The following is a 17364-nucleotide window of genomic DNA, read 5'->3' as shown; positions in this document are numbered from 1 at the left end:
CCCAATTAAGTGGAATTGCTCCAGAAAGCAAAGGTTTCATGAAAAGCAAAAGTTTTAAACATAAAACAGCTTTAAGTAGTTTTAAACCCCCTAGTAAGATGCCTCAGTAGCTGTTGCTGTACTCGATGGAAATGTGCTGTTTAAAGAACCTTTGTGTCCTAGAGATGAAGTCAGTATTTAGGCATGCCTAAGTGTTTTATTTGTTGCTGCTGCAATATGAGATTGTAGAAAAAGTGGATCTGAAGAGGGCTGAATAGAGCCTGGAGTCAGATTAATGTCCATGCCACTCCAGGCAGCACAGCCCTGTCCTTTTAGACAGCAGCCATGCCATAAGTCTTCATTTTTACATTAACATTTTATGCTGTGTTTTGTGATCTCCACTAAATCCAAAGCTATTGTAAGAGTGGAGCTAGAGAGACTTCAAAGAGCAAGGCTGAAAGATCCTTTTGCAGTGATCGACACTTCATAAACACACAGAAAATCCTCAAGAAATTGCTAAAATTGTTGTCGGAATCAATTTTGCTGAAGGCAGAGTCGAAGTTTCTAAGTATTCCCTTGACTTAATCCATATGGTGTATTCTGCTCACATATGCCCACCACAGCTTCTATCTTTGGAGCTGGAGGTGTTCCTGGTATTTTATGGCAGGAACATGCAAAGGTCACATGGATTGCTTTTGAAGCTCCGGGGGGAATTCATCGCTGCATACTTGAGATATGTCTGTGTGCTAATGAGATGATCCCTCCCTCGCTGGAGGTGAGATTGGTCAAGTAGATGTGAAATAAGCTGGAGTCAGTGGAGTACCCTGGGCAAGATGTGCTCAGTGGAGCAGAGGCTGCTGTCAGTCCTGCTCCTCACAGTGTGGCTGCTTCCCATCCTGGCAGTCTTGAGTGTCACACTCTGAGACTGCTCCCATCCCACTGCATCATTTTTGGGATTCTGGGAGCCCCTTTTTCACCCTGAGGCAGCATGTTGGCATTCCCCAGGCAGAGCCTGTTCCCAAGCAGCTGCTGCCCACCGCTGTGTGTCCATGTCCCACTGTGCAGGACACCCCAGGATAGAATTGTAGAATGGTTTGGTTTGGAAGGGACCTTTAAAGCTCATCTCATTCCAAGCCCCCTGCCATGGGCAGGGACAAATTCCTCTAGCCCAGATTGCCCCAAGTCCCGTCCAACCTGGCCTTGGACACTTCCAGGGATGGGGCAGCCACAGCTTCTCTGGGCTATCTGTGGCAGGGCCTCACCACCCTCACAGGGAAGAATTTCTTCCTAATATCCAATCTCACCCTGCCCTCTGTCAGTTTGAAGCCATTCCCCTCTGTAAAACACCCCAAGCCTCTGGATCCAAGCTTATTTATCTCCTTAGAGATACAGATAATCAATACCATGTGTAAATGAATGTATTAATTGTTTATATGTGATGTATTCATGTATAGATTAGCAGTGATGGAGATCAGTGGGAGGCTCTTAAGACATTTTCCCCCCACATTTTCAGCACTATCAACTTTTACATCGAGTTGCTGTTTTGCTGTTTCCATAAATTCCTGGCAGTAATTGCAGTAGTTTCCAGCAGTACTCCGGTTTTGCTGCTGATGGGGTGAGGAGGCTTTCATCAGGAGTGCTCTAGGACAGCCCTGTCAGAGCCAAGCATCGCTGCAGAGAGGCAGCAGCTTCTAAAGTGGCTTCTGAAACATTTTGTCATCATCTTAAATTTGAGCAATAATTGATGTTGGTGGGTGGCAGAAAGGGTGATAATTGGTTCCTGTAAATCTTTTAAGTGCATTAGCAGGCTGTGTTTGTAACAAAATGTCTGGAGGTTTCACTGTGGATGCTCAATTCACTGTTTGTGCGTTGGTCACACTTTACATGCAGGGTCTGTTTATAAATAACACTGATAAAAGGTTAATGTACAATTGCTGCATCGTCCAAAGGTTGTGTGTCTGCAGGTGGTGGGCTGGAGGTGGCTGTGGGAGTCCCAGGTGGTCTGGTGTGGTGTTCAGGTGGTTGGCTGTCATCCTCTGATGTCCCTGGAGGATGCCCAGGGGGGCACTCAGCCTGGGGCAGGGTGGCTGGTGTCCCCACAAGTGCCAGAGCAGACAGGTTTGAAGTGGCTTGCCCGGGGCGAGCTGGAGGGCCAGTGAGCTGGAGGGAGATTGCTGGAGTGTGTGGTCCCTGTACCATGTCTGAACACCCCATCCCATCAGGGGCCTGTCATTCTTTCACCTCAGGTTTTCAAAGATAGTCAGAGACAAGCCTACATCATCTCACAATTGCTTTCTCTTTTTTTAATTGTAATTTTAAAAAGCAGTAATTTTGAGTGGTTTTTTAATATATATGTTTCCTAAAAAGTAGACTCCCAGGTTTATAGTCTGTGAATCAGCAAATGGCACAGCCTGCAGTCCTGATAGCTGTTTGTTCATGAGCTGTTTCTATCTCCAGGTATTCTCCACAGGGGGAAAGGATTTATTGTTTCAGTAAATTGATATTAGTGGAGCACAGTTCAGTCAGATATAGGTCTCTATTTTGTGAAAGGTGGCTCTCCAGCTATTTTTTTCCTCCCTCACAGTGAGTTGGCTCACACCACGACAAGGAGTAGCTGAGAATTCATTTAGCAGAAGAATATTGCTCCTTCATGCCACATAAACTACAATATTGCAGGAGTAATTGTAATGGAGTACGGCGTTGTGTGAAGGAACGTGCCTGGTGCTTCTCCCCAGCACAGTGCCATGGCTGCAGGGCCAGCCCCGTAACCCCAGTGCCTTTGGGATAGAGGGTTAAAATTCCGTGTTTCAGGGGCTGTGTGGGCAGTTGTAAGGGCTGGGCTGTGTGCAGTTGGGAGCCCCTGGGGTGGTGGGGATGCTGGGTGGCTGTGCAGCTGCAGGGATCGTGGCAGACCCTGACACAGACACACAGGGAAGACTTTATTGCTTGGAGCAAAGTTCTTTCATGTTTTCTTTTCATGAATCAGATCTGGAGACCTCCTGTAGTGCATAATTATCTGTCACCTCTTCTCCTCTGTTTCTGAAGCAAGTCCCATTTTCAGGTGCTCCCTTTAGCTGGGAAGGTGCTACCCTGCAGCATCCTGCCCTGTGCCAAGAGGGGACAGATTTTCTCAGCTGAGAAGCCGTGGGAGGCAGCATTCCCTGGATTACAGCCCTTCCCATTGTGGGGCAATACTGGGGCTTTCCAGGGAGGCTGGGTGGCCACATCAAAGCCCATCAGTGTTAATGAACTCAGTGTTAGTGGTGAAAGGGTGTGGGTGGCCTCCTGGAAGGGGTGATGGTACGCACTTCTCCTGTGTTGGTGTTTTGAATGGGGCTCCAAATGGCCAGGGATTATATTGGCACAGGATTGAAGTCTCACCTCTGCCTGTGTCCCTCCCGACAAACTCTGGAGAAGTTTATGGCTATCACTGCAGTCGTCTGTGGGGGCTCAGAAAAGCTTTTTCTTGCCTAAGACCTTGGCACACCTTACCCAGGTGAAAATACTGTTCTCTTGGTCAGCAGGTAGAGTCTGCTGGCCTGGGGATGGTCCCAAGTGTGGACATCACTGGATTTGTTTGTTGTAGCCAAGATCAGTTGTCTGTGTCTTTGCTTTCCTTCTCTGGGGACAATAGTAGTGTCACTTGTGCATGTACACAGGGAGTGTTTTGTTGGAGGATTCTTTTGTTTGCTGTTTAGCTGGCCATAATCAATAAAGAGAGAGCTTTTGCAGCCAAAAAGATGACAATTTTATGAATGGAGTTTAGTAGCACAAACTTCATGTGATACAGAAGGAGATAAATGGAGCACAAATGGAAAAAGCGCTTCACCCCCAGGCCCCATTGTTTAGTGTTTCATAAACGATTAATTGCTTCATCCCCATCAAGTGCAATTGTCAATTCAATGAGCTCTGAGGTGTTTGGGATGAGGCTTGGCAAACATATTCCTGATGTAATTACACCTAAATGGAGTGGGAGAGTGCCTGTGTGTGTGTGTGAGATCCATGCTCCCATGTAGGGCTGTAATAGCTGCATGCCACAGAGGCTGATGAGGGCAGTGCTTTGCCCCACCAAGGCACTGCTCTCCCTCTGCCTCTGCCCTTTCTCTGGTGCAGGAGTTTTGGGATCAGCATGAACTTTCTCCCCAGGGTTAAGCAGGTGGTGGTGGAAAATTCAGGAGGTGGGATGGGTGCTGCTTCTTTCTGCTCAAGGTGAAGTGGAATGGTGGCAATGCCAGCATGATCCTGACCCTGGGCAAGGTTGAGTTCATGATTCCTGTGGAAAACCCCCTCCCTTTCCTTCCTCATGCTGCCTGCAGCTGCCAGCTCTCTGCCTGCCCTCTCCCTTGAGCAGAGGGCAGCTCTGGGAAGTGTGTGGGGAAAAGCACTGGGAACACCTTGATGATCCTTTTGCTTTGCAGGAGAGCAGAGCCTGAAATGTTGGGAGGAATGGAGTAACTCCAGACTGGCACTCCGGTGCCCAGGCTCATAATCACAGATGGGGAGTTGAAACCCTGACCAAGAGGAGGATATTCTTGCTGGACTGGTTTAATACTCACATAAAGTTATGTTGAGCAAGTGCACCTCGGGTGGTGTGTTTGTAAAGGGACTCCATTAAGGCAAAAATAATGCTCTGACTTTCTCTGTAACAAGCAGGCGATGATAAGACAAAGGGGGATGGCTTTGAGTTGAAAGGGGATCGATTTAGATTAGGTATTGGAAATAAATTTTTCTCTGTGAGGGTGGGGAGGCCCTGGCACAAGTTAGCCAGAGAAGCTGTGGCTGGAAGTGTTCAAGGGAACACTTGGACGGGGCTTGAAGCAACCTGGTCTAGTGAAATTTGTCCCTGCCCATGGAGGGGAGGCTGGAACAGGAAGATCTTTTAGGTCCCTTCCAAGCTCAACCCTTCCACGTTTCCATGGCATCCAACCGGAATGGTGCCAAGAGCAAGATGGTGGCTCCATCCCAGCCCTGGTGCTCAGAACTCGCTGTGCTAGAGCAGGATGCTTCACATTGCTGAGCTGCAGAGGCCCCAGGCCGCCTGTGCCAGCCTGGGGCTTAGATCCCACGCCCATCGCGGGGCTGCTGCGGAATCTGACAGGTATCAGCAGGTTCCTTGGCATGCTGCAGCACAGCAGCCCCAGCTCCTGAAAGGGCTGTGATAAGGAACAGTGTTGTCTGTCTTAGATGGTATCTCAGACTCGACATAGACGTGTAAAATGCCAGGCTGGATGTTTGCAGGGACTTGTCAAGCCAAGGGAAACCGTGCCAGTGAAACATTGGGGAAGAGCTTAAAAAGGCAGACAATTGTGTGTTTGCTTGCTGAGCTCGCCTATGTGATGCTTTCCCCCTTGACAGAGTTTTTTCAGTTGATCAGTGGCTATGGGGGGAGAGATACAGCCTCTGCCAGCCCCTTCCAGCCAGAGGTGCTGGTTTCCCTGCAACCCCATCCCTTGGGGCTTTGGAGCAGCCCAGAACAGGGACATCGCACTGTGGCTTGAGAGATGACCAGGATGCCAGATTTTTCGCTGGATGTTTAATTAGTAACTGGTCCTTACGGGTTCTTCCTCAAGCCCTTTTTCTCCATCTCTGCTTAAAAATGAGGTATTTTCTTTCATTGCTTTGGAGCAGTTTGGGTCAGGTCTTCCACTGTCTTGCCAGTTGAGGATATTTCACACTAATGAACTACAAAGTCTAATTGTTTTGTATTGCATCCTGCTGCTACTTCTGTTGTCCCCATCCCTTCTCCTCTGATGACATAGAGCTCATTGGGAGACACTGTGATGGGGGCTTAACTCTGCCTCTATGCCTTCATGGAGAACCTCATTCCTGCTCCTGACAGATTTTCTTCCTTGCCTGGAGTGACCTCACATTGCATTTGTGGCACCAGGATCTTTGTGTGCAGGTGGGAGGAAGCACTTCTGGGACAAGCCTTCTGTGTGGCACCATTTTGGGGCTGCTGAACTCCTGGCAGCAGCATGTCCTGTCTAAAGGCAGTTAGGTATCTCTCTCCTGGAGGCTGCTGCTCTAAGAAACCTCTGGTGGATATTGACCTTACATTCCTGGTTGTCTCTGTGGAGAAAGCTCTGGTAAAGCATCTCTGCTACCTCTCTCCTTTCAAGATCGTGGTGTGGGGAGAATAAAAGACCCACTTGGGTCTGACCTCCTGATTTCACTAAACCCAAACAAACCCCTCATTTATGTTCGGCTTCTGCCTTTGGCTGCAGTTTTACATTTCCATTTAATTTGCTCTAAGATGGTCAATTTTCAGTCTTAACAATTAAAGCACTGACTTTGTGTTGCCAAAGCTTGTCTGAGCCCTCGCTGCAGAAAGCATCTTTGCAAAACTCGTCTACTTGAACATTTAAACTGTCAGCCCCAATTATCCGCATTGCTTCAGCTGAATGGGTTTCCTTTCTCTCAGCCAGCAGCACTATTTTGTTACTGTCTGTGAAACATAAACTGCATCCCGTGTTAGGAGCAGCCGCTTTCACCCTCGCTGTGGATGTGCTCTTGGGCTGCCATCTGAAATGCTCAGCCCCTAGCCAAACGCTGCCTGAAGGCGGGCGGGCGCTCGTGCTGGAGCTGCTTCCGTGGCTCTGCCTTCACACTCTGCCTTCTGCCTTGCAGAAAAGCCTGAGCTGGACGAGATCACCCTGGAGCGAGTGCTGGAGGAGCTGGAGACCATGTGCTACGAGAACATGAACATGGCCATCGAGACCGAGGAGGGCTTAGGCATTGAGTACGACGAGGACGTGGTGTGCGACGTGTGCCGCTCACCCGAGGGGGAGGATGGCAATGAGATGGTGTTCTGTGACAAGTGCAACGTCTGCGTGCACCAGGTGAGCCCTGGGGGAGGATGGCAGTGAGATGGTGTTCTGTGACAAGTGCAATGCCTGTGTGAACCAGGTGAGCCCTGGGGGGAGGATGGCAGTGAGGTGGTTTGTGACGGTGATTGCAGGGGTCTTAGGATGAGGGAAGAGACAAGAATCTTGACTCCGTGTTTCAGAAGGCTTGATTTATTATTTTATGATATGTATTATGTTAGAACTATACTAAAAGAATAGAAGAAAGGATTTCATCAGAAAGCTTGCTAGGAATAGAAAAGGAATGATAACAAAGGCTTGGACTGACTGAGACAGTCTGAGACAGCTGGACTGTGATTAGCTGTTAATTAGAAACAACCAGATGAGACCAATCACAGATGCACCTGTTGCATTCCACAGCAGCAGATAATCATTGGTTACATTTTGTTCTTGAAGCCTCTCAGCTGCTCAGAAGGAAAAATCCTAAAGAAAAGATTTTTCATAAAACATGTAGGTGACAATGGTGTTCTGTGACAAGTGCCATGTCTGTGTGCACCAGGTGAGCCCCAGGATGGGGTGTGGCTCTGCTCATCACACTCTGGTACCCTCCTCCTCTGGGTTACTCCCATTCCCTCCCCTGGGCTGCTGTAGACACCTGGTAAGCTTTCCTCATAGATCCCAAGTGCAGCTCCAGAAAAGTGGGGACAGCAATGGGGTCTTGGATAGCTGGCAGACAGCAAACTTGCTTTTCTTACTTTCTTACCCCCAACGGGGAGTAAGAAAGTAGAAACTTACAGAAAGTTTTACCTTATCTCCTCTATCTTCATATTTCCCAGCATTGCCATCTGAATTTGCTGAAACCTCTGAAAATGTAAGAGATTGAAATTATTACTGGCACAGTCACCTGAAGGAGTGAGGGCTTGCAGTGGCTGTCACTGCTTCAGTCAAGATGTAATGAACTCTCAGGGAATGAGAAGGGCAAAAGCACCTTGCAACCAAAAGAGAAGGGTCAGTTTCCACCACAAATGGTGGCTGAGGAAGCCGTGGGAAACCCCAGCCTTTATCAAGAAAGAGGAAAACCCAGGGACACCTTCACTATCTCAGGTTGCTACAAGTCCCATGGATTTGGGGCAGCCTGAGATTTGGGGCAACTTTCTTAACCCAAACCATTTATAAGTCCCCACAGAAACACACAACCAGAGGTTGAAGTGCTCCTTCCTCCTTATTCTCTGGTCTCTGGGACATTTTATTTTATGTCTCCTTGTCCTTTACTATTCTTATTCTTCTTTTCCCCATTTATGGAATGCCAGTGGGATCTTTAGGACATTCAGGTGAGGAGCACTGTGTGCAAGACTTGGCAGGTGGCTGGGTGGGATGTGGGTCTGCAGTCCTGTGCCCACAGGGTGGGCTTGCACAGACCCTCCAGCTTCCTCCTCCCCCCCTGCTTTGTCTGGGCAGTGTTTGGACCTTCCAGCTTCACCAGTGTGGTCTCACATCACAGGGTTTCTGTCCCAGCTTCCCCACTGTGTGAATGTGGGATTTCATTTTATTTTGTTGCCTGGAGGAAAATAATTTTATTTTTAGAATTGAGTGCTAATGCTTCAGGCTCTTGCTGGGGGGAGTCTGTCGGCCTTCTGCTCTTGGGGAAACCTTGACAAGGGGAAGGCAGCCACGTGAGGGTCTTGTGGACCCAGGGAGGTTTAACTGGTTGTGCTTCAAGGGGAAGAAGCTATGTGGTGCTGGGATGGCAGCAGTAGCACCTGGGCTTCACCCTCTGTGTGAACGGTTTTGGTTTTTTTTAGTTTTAAAGAGAGCCATTTGCTCATCTTTTGGGCAGCTTTTCCATCAGTGCTTCCTGGAGGTGGGAGAGCACTGGAGATATCTATAGTTGCGGGTGGTGGGTGTTTTGAATGGTTTCCATCAGTGAATCAGATTCCACAAAATACCAGAATGATTCAGGGTTGGGTTCAAGGTATTTTTTTGTCTTGTGTTCTTTTTTAACAACCCCAAGTGGCAATGTCAGGCTGTGAGCTGGCATGAGCCACAGCAGGGACTCAGGAGGAGCTGTGGCACCGTGTGGGCTCCACTTAAAGCGGCAGCCCCAGTACTGCAGAAGGGGATACAGCAGCCTGGATTTCAAGGCTGTTGAAAGAAAAGAGGGATTTTCAGTTGTTTCAGGGAGCAAAGTCCAGCCCTAAGCCCTATGCCAGCCCATAAGCTGCCTGTGATTTAATCTCTGCCCCAATTTACACCCTGAGCCACAGTGCAGGGTGTTACATGGCATCATGGTTATCTAACCTGCCCCATGTTTTACCAGCACCCCACATCCAGAACCTGCTGGGAATGATGCTTTCCTGCAGGGCTGTGGGTGCTGGTGCCATGGGCTTCACCTGAGCCATTCCTTGTCCTCCTGCATCCCATTGGGAAGGGGCTCAGGACACATAGTGGTGGGTTATGGTGCCAGGTGAGATCTTTGTACTCACTTCAGCTGCATAACACTGGCCATGAGGCTTGCTATCAATCAATTCCAATGAAGTGAAGCTTTTAGAAAGCACATGCAGTTGTCCTTTTAAAATTGTCAGCGAGGTGGAACCATGCCCCCCGCTGCTAAATCACAGTTCGTTGCTCTCACAGGGACAACATCACACTTCTGTTTAGCAGGGGAACGATCCACCTTCAGTTTCCAGCCACCATGCCATGGGCCTGTCATCACTGAATTCCCTTTCCCTGGTGTGGCACATGGCTGAACCCACCCTCTGTTCCATGGACCACACCAAGCTTGTCTATGGCTTGGCATCCTCCCTGTGTTTTTGGCATCTCGTTCTCAATGATGTTGCACCCCAAATAGATGCAGCAATAAAAATAGGTGTGCTGCTCCTATTCAGCATTCCTCTGGCTTCATGTTTCTGGAGCACCTTCTGCCTGGTGCTGGACTTGGAAGAGTATGTTTAGCTGATAATGCAGCTTGTTTCTTCTGCTCCTTGTCTGGGACAGAAGACCTGTATTTGCTTCTCAGGAGCAGGATTGCACCTTCAGCTACCCTAAAATCGCTAGAAATAAATAACCAAGATCCATGAGTCTGCTAGAGATGGTCATAATTCCTGCTTTCCCCTGGATTTTGAGATGAGTCTGCCAGTTCATTCTGCTGCTAGTACATATCAGGCTGATTCCTGCCTGGTAATAAATCACATTTTATAAAACTGTGTTCCAGAAATGATTTATCTATCAGATTTAGAAGCACTGTGAAACACAGAGTTAAGTCTCTTTGAACTGTGTAGACTAGCAGCACTAAGATTTCCTCTTTTAATTCCTTGTTATCCCGATAATCTGTTCACAAAATGGCTTTTTCCACTTGGATGCCACTATCAATTTGTGATTTGGGGCAACCTCAAGTCTTGTAGTCTTTTGGGCCAGTAGAGACTGATGATGTACTCTTGCCAAGCTCACACATCTCCATGTGCCCCCTCTGTTCCTGTTACACAGCACTGTTACTTGCAGTGACAATGCCCTGCAGCAGCAGGAGAAAAAGCTGCTCTTTTTGGGGGTAAACTTCAAGAAGTGGAGCTGGTGAATGCCTGGGTTCAATTTGTAGCTACCCTTGCTGGGGGTCCTTGTCAGCACTGGCTGCTTGCCTTCTGCAGGCATGTCAGAGCAGGCAGATGTAGAATTAATTACATCTCCTCGCTTTAAATAGGGACACAGCCCCGTGTTAGTGCCCAAGGCAGTGTGTCGCCCTCTGAAAACCCTTTAAGTGTGAGTTATCAGGACCTGCCAGTTAAAAACTGTCTAGTTTTAGTAGTGGCTGTTTAATACAGTCATAAATCATGGTGAAAGTGGGAAGTATTTATCATTATGTGATACAGCTTATTATTTGGCTCTTCCCCAAGTACGGAAGAGAAATATTTATGAAACACTGGCTTCTCTGTGTCCTGCAGCAGGCACAGAGAGCTTCCATGGGCAGCCTGAGTCCTTCAGGTCTCATTCTCTTGGCTGGAAACCTGTCTGTGCCCTCTTTAGATGTGTCATCCTTAAGATTTATTATCCTTTTTGGTTCCTCCCATCTCATTTACATTCATTACTGTTGGCTTCCCCTTTTTGCCTTTCCGTATTTATTTTTGCTTCCCCTTTGGGCTGTGCTGGGTCTCTAACCAGTGTGGTCAACTTTCTCAATCATGGGCTTGTGGCTTTTCAGCCCTCAGTGACCTCAGAAAATTTCTCTGCACAGCATTTCTGACTTTTCCCAGTCATCATGGGTCAGGAATAGGCAGACCATGAGTGGGCAGAGCTCTGCACCGCAGAGCTGCTGGTGGTGGGGGCTTCTGCCCACCCCCAGCCCGGAGCCAGGTTGTGCTTGGTATGGTGCACAGCACATTTTTATACTTAGCTTTTAATGAACACCCAGGACACACTGATCCACCATAAGCATCTGTGTGAAAACAGGGAGGGGGAGTAAGGAAGAACATCAGCTCCCTGTCTGTGCTGCCTTGAGTCTGCTGTTTGTTGGGAGGCAGCGGCTGCGAGAAAGGTGGGAGTGAGGGAGGAGGTCTGGGAGGATGTTCATCCTGGGCTGCTGGATTAACCCTGGTCCCTCCTGTCTCCACAGGCGTGCTATGGCATCCTGAAGGTGCCCATTGGGAGCTGGCTGTGCCGGACCTGTGCCCTCGGTGTTCAGCCCAAGTGTCTGCTGTGCCCCAAGAGGGGGGGAGCGCTGAAGCCCACACGCAGCGGGACGAAATGGGTCCACGTTAGCTGTGCCTTATGGATACCTGAAGTAAGGGCTTTTCCAGCCTCCTCCTGACACCTGGGTGGGCATAGGGAGGTCTCAGGTCTTGGCCCAGGGTGTTCATTAATGGTGTAAATAACAAATCTGTAAATAATAAATGCAGTTTGGCTCGTCAGGCTGTGCCAGAGCTACGACGCCAGGGCCAGGCACGGGGCAGTTATCGTGTGTTTAATTAGCAGCCAAGGAGCTGCTAATTAGGGGGGGCAGAGAATTGGGCTGCAAGGCCTCAGAGGGAGGTGCAAACCTTTGAGCAGAGTAAAGCTAATTTCATATGCTCATCTGAGATACACCTCAGGTGAGGAATTCATGCAGAGGAAAAAGCAAAATAAATTTTTCCTTCTTTGTCATCCAGATTTGTTTCTGATTTTGGGGGTTTGGGTTTATTTCCAAATTACAGCTGACCCTGAAGAATAAGAAATATAATCCATCCCTCACTCAAACTGCCACAGACACCCCTTTGTAGGAGATTTGGGACCATAGCCAATATTTACAACTTGTGTTCTATCTTGTGGCCAGGTTAGCATTGGATGTCCTGAAAAAATGGAACCCATTACGAAGATCTCACATATCCCAGCCAGCAGATGGGCTTTGTCCTGCAGCCTCTGCAAGGAGTGCACTGGGACATGCATTCAGGTATGTAACTTGGCACTGGAGAAGCTCAGAGCTCTGGGGTTGTACCTGTATTAGCCACTGGAGAGTCTTGAGATGCTGAAGGACATGGTCTGAATGACTCTTATTTTTGTTCTGAGTAGACCTAATGACAAGAGCCTGTCAGGCATCATCAGATGTTGTTTGCAATCATTTAATGCACTGAGTGCCAGAAATCTAGATTAACTTTATTTGCATAACACAGTGGTGTTGCTGTAGTGACACTAATTACTGGGACTGCAAATGACCTTGATTTAGATCAGAAACCTCCAGGAGAAGGGCTTTGTGAGGCTGCCAGGAAAGTGAGATGCTCATGGGATACATAGCACAAGTATTTCACAAACCTCAGGGGGTCAGCCTTTCAGTTGTGGGGATGCCAGGGTGCACCAGGGTTGGATAGTCCTCACTGACCTGCTGGCTGGGAAAATAAAGTACTTACCATGTATTACATTTCCACATCTTCTGTTGTGCCACACCTAAGCAAACCACTGCAGATGCCTGATTGCCTGCTCTCCCCACAACAGGAGAGGCAGAAATTCTGGTTTTAGATAGAAAGCAGGATTTTCCAGGCTTTTCTATTGCAAAAGTGGGACATAGCTTCCCACACCATTATCTCTATTCTTGGGGAGCAGAGCAGAAGCTCCCCTCCATAGTGCAGCATTCTTGGTATGAGGGCATTTGTGGAGCCCTGCTGAACCCCATGATTTCCCCCCCTTCCACCTGCTTGGCCAGTGTGATGTCTTGGTGGTCCCAGAGAATAGCCATTGAGCTTTGAAAAATTTAGAGAAATTTAGGGATGTGTCCTGACCCCAAGTGATCAGCTCCAGTACCTCAGCAGGAGCTGCAGGTAGTCAGTGTTTGCAGCAGTGACCATGGACCAGGAGCTGCTGGCTAGTGGCAGAAGGACAGCAGGGATAGGAGCTCTGCAGTGCTGAGCTGTGTTTGTGCTGTCATCTTGGGTTTAATACCTTAAAGGCAGCTATTTAAAATTAATCCCCATAGTTTGAAATGAAATCTCACAATACTTCTTTAAATCTGTCGCATTGACTCATTTTTTGATGGCTCTGGGTGCTTATTCACCCTGCCAGATGGAGATACTGTGTCAGAATAGCAACTGCTTTCAAAGAACAGAGGGGCAGGGAAGGAGGCAAACAGGCTTGGCAGCATCAAAAAGAATTTAGTGTCTCTCAGGCTTCATCCTCTTAGTGCCATCATGACATGGGAGCTGTGAGATCCTGAGTACTGAATGGATTTGCATTAAAGGTCACCTGAGACAGAACAGGAGCCTTGCTGCCTCATGGGCTGGCAGCTCGTGGTTTATAAGTCTTCATGAGATTGCCACTGGAGCATTTGCCAAGGCCACCCCACCGTGTGCAGGGTGGTTTTGCTTCAAGGAAAAGGGGGAGAAGTGACAAAAAAGCAGGCAGTGCCTTTATGTAAGGATTTATGGGGTAAATTAACACCCATAGGTAAATAAATACGCTCTGTACTCACCCATGGTACAGAGCTCTGTTTTGAAAGCTTATGTTTATGGAGCATATTTTATTGGAGCATATTTTTGCTAGTGCCTGTTTATACAGGTGGGATCTACCCTTGTCAGCATTTTGGGTTTGTGACCCAGCTCTGAAAGGAGGATGTTTTCTGCAAAAGCACTGGGTGTTTGTTCCTGGCAGCAGCAGTCAGGTGCTGCAGGTGGGCAGGTCTGTGGAAGGAAGGCAGTTGCTTCTAGGAGGGGGTTTTCCAAGTGGCCAAGAGGGTTTTGTGAAGGTGACACCTGGGAGGCAGGCTGGAGGAGTAGAAGACTGTCATCCAAGCAGGGCATCTCAGAGGCAGCACTGCAGCTAGAGAAAACACCCACCTCAGCCATGTTTGCAGAGACAAACACGAGAAGTCTTTGTAGGCACCTCTGTGTGTGGAGGTGTTTTTCTCCCATCCAAATTTGACCATCAATAGGGAAAGAAACTCAGAAAAGCCTGAGAAAGAGCTCCCTGCTGCTGTCCATGCCTTTGCCCTTGACTCAACCCCTGCTCTCTGGTACAGAGCTGTGAGCCCAGTATAACTTGGTGTGGCTGTGACTGAGCCTGGAAGCTGTGCAGGGATGCAGCTCTGGAGACACCCTTTGCCTGAGTCCTGTTAAGGGGAAGTCATTACTTCATGGTGGTTCTTGTGGTCAGACATCAGGAGATGCCAGAGAGCTCAGAATGCAGGAGGAATTTTCTTGTTTGCATTTCTGAGATGGAAAAGAGAGTGCCAGGAGCCTGGCTCTGGTACAGCCTGAGTCCTGACCGTGCTTTTTTGGGTCTCCTCCTTGCTTGTCAGAGTGACTGGCAGAGCTCACCAAGGCAGCACAGTGTGCCAGGGCTCTCTTGTTTGTTGGCAAGCTTCTCCAAAGAAGTCATCATCTTCCAGCTTTCTTTTTGCTGTCACTTTTTGGAGAAAAAGCCCTTGGAGGTGTCCTCCTTCACTCCCCCGTTCATCATCGCTTCTCTGCCCACTGCCACCCCCTCCCATTAAGCAAGCAGTGCCCCTGGTCCTCATCCACTGGGATGAATGGTGGTTCCCAGAGCTGTCTTCTGCCTGTAGTCCTGGAAAGGCAGCATGTGGCACCAGGGATAAGAGCAGGGTGTGCTGCCCATGCTGCCCCAGTGCCTTCCATCCTCTGCCCCTCATCCCCCAAGGAGTCTGTGAGGCTGAAATTGCCATTTTTAGCTGAGAAGGTCTACCAGGCTCCAGACCATCTGTGGTCACAAAAAAATCACATGGTAGTTTTTTAAGGATGCAGAAGTGTTGTGTCTGATGGCTTGGCCAGTGTTCAGCACCGGTAATTAATTTTTCCTTCCTGAGCTCCCCTCACAGGTCTGTTCTAGGAGCTGCTTCCTTCCCCTCAGCCCCAAACTGCAGCAGAGCACCACTGCAAGCTGCTAAACTTCTGTTTGAATGACCTTGGCAACTCAAATCATCTCTGTTTCTTCCCAGTAAGAATGATTTTAGGACTAATTAGGAGCCCATGTTCAATCTCTGGGGCAGTTTTTACCCTCTCTCTCAGAATTTTATTTGGGAATGGATTTGCCTGGATAAGCAAAGTGTGCTGAAGTGCTTGAATGAAAGGTGCTGTAAGATAATGAAGCACAATCGATAATGAAGCAGGGACTGCTTCAGTCTTTGAGCCTGGTTTATTCTGTGTGGCAGATCCCTCCCTCCTGCCACAAGTGGCTTCATTCCAGTGCCATTCTGGGATGGATCAATATGTTTTTATTGTTAGTTTATCCAGGGTCCCTCAGTGGCTGTAGCCAACCAGGTATCTTTCTTTGTTGCCCTGTCAGCTGAACTGCCTAATTATTTTCTGTTTGCATTTTGGGCACAGTTTCTGACAAGTGCTGCTTGCCATCTGTTGGAGTAGAGAGATCCAGGATGAGTGTCACTGGATTTGCTTTATTCCTAAGGTGGAGTGATGGTCATTCCTGGTAGCAGGACACTGTCCTGGCAGAAGACATGGGCGTGTTGTTAATGCTGTTTTTAGCACTGATGGCAGAAACAGAAGGCAAGGGACAGCACTGTGTGTGCTTTAAAAGCCAGCATGTGATATACTGACTGCCCTGAGTAAATCTGGAAGCTGCAAGTCAGGCTGGGCTCCCTCTGTCCCTCCTTCGTTGCCAAAAATAAATACTTGGGAACGGAGCTGGTGCTTCAGCTGTGTGTGTGGCTGTGACAGGGCTTGTCCCAGGGGAAGGCTGGGGTGGCAGGGCAGGCACCTTCTGCCCGCTGTCCTGGTGAGTGCCCTGGGCTGGCACAGGGAGCATCAGTGGGTCCCTCACAATGCCAGGCTTCAAGCAAGTGCCAGCAGCATAGTAGGAGTTGAGTTTTGCAAGTTACCAGATATTTTTGTGAGCAATTTCAGACTGAAATTAGGACCAAATGGCCTTTTTTAAACAGGATGAACATGGTGTTGGAGTTCATAATCTGTTTGCTTGTGGTGCCTGCAGGGGTTAATGCCCAGCATTGCTGCCCAGAGCCATGCTGGTACAGCCAGAGCTGCATCCAGCTCTTCCCACTGCTCTCTGAGGCTTTGGAGCAGGGCCTGGAGAGCTCTGGAAGTGAAGGATTTGGACAATGCTTGCCTATGCTTTTCTTGGTCCTGGCAGTTTCTTGAGCACCAGCAGACTCATTAAAAAAGTCAAAGGAAAATATCTAAAAGCAGCAACGTCAAAAGTTTGCCCCCGGGTGCCTGAGCAAGATTCAGGGCTGATGGATGGCGTGATGATAAAAAGCTGTAAAACTTCTGTTCCTCAATTACTACCAGAATATATTTTTGAGAATTAAGGTGCAGCAGAGCCCCAGTAAAACTAAATGGTTTGTCATCAACATTCAGGAAATTTCACATGCCTCCACCTGGTCCTTCAGGCCACAAGTGCATCTTCATCCCCCACAAGAACAATTCTTCTATTAACCCAGTGTAGTGCCTACAGTAATAGCCCACTTAAAAGGTCTCATTATTGCAGTTTAACTGGTCATTAGCAGCTGGAATAAACTGATTTCCTATGGGTTATGGTTGAAATAATTACCTGACACTCTGAGCCATTAAAAACAGTTAATGAGTGGAGGGGGAAAAGGTGCTGACATGGACATGGGCATAGCACTGGCTGGTGGGAGTTCCTCTGTGGGACACCAGGCTGAGATTTGTTGCCTGTGGGATCCCAAGTCATTTAAGCCTGAGGTAAGTTTGGAAGATCATTTAAAAAAATAGATCTGATGCAAGTTTGACAACATTGTAGCCAATGTACAAGTTCTAAAGCATTCGTTTTGTGATGTTTTGCTCCAGTTACATTTTTCTTTCTTTTTTAAATGGAGCAAGTTAGAGGCTGTGTAATTTCCTGAGGAGGAAGGCTTTTAGAAGCATTGGCTGCTTCCGAGATCCCATGTTCACTCCTAAACCTTGTCATGTTCTTTATGCTTTCAGTAAAAATGGCATACTGGCTTTAGGTGTGGTAACACAGGGGGAGGAGCTTGAGGGTGAACTACAGGTGAGCATTTCTCCATCAGGACAAATCCACTGACAGTCCTGGAGCATCCCATGGGCACGTGCTCTTCTTTGGCTTTTGACATGTCCTGTTGAAAGAACCATTGGAAGCTTCTGGTTGTGGTCGGTGAGAG

The 17364-nt window shown here is 48.3% G+C and overlaps 1 protein-coding gene across 3 annotated transcripts in view; it reads left to right on the top strand.

Annotated features, from left to right (window-relative positions):
• Positions 1-17364, top strand: part of JADE2 (jade family PHD finger 2) — a 73466-nt gene that overhangs the window by 40164 nt on the left and 15938 nt on the right. For all 3 annotated transcript variants that reach the window (XM_059860217.1, XM_059860215.1, XM_059860216.1), the window contains 3 exons: positions 6607-6818; positions 11386-11553; positions 12082-12198. In XM_059860217.1, the coding sequence (XP_059716200.1) occupies positions 6607-6818; positions 11386-11553; positions 12082-12198 (497 nt within the window). The remainder of the gene's footprint in view (positions 1-6606; positions 6819-11385; positions 11554-12081; positions 12199-17364) is intronic.

Source organism: Haemorhous mexicanus, chromosome 15 (assembly GCF_027477595.1).
Source record: "Haemorhous mexicanus isolate bHaeMex1 chromosome 15, bHaeMex1.pri, whole genome shotgun sequence".
NCBI lineage: Eukaryota > Metazoa > Chordata > Aves > Passeriformes > Fringillidae > Haemorhous > Haemorhous mexicanus.
Note: the sequence above shows the minus strand (reverse complement) of the source record. Positions and strands in the feature narration are given on the sequence as shown.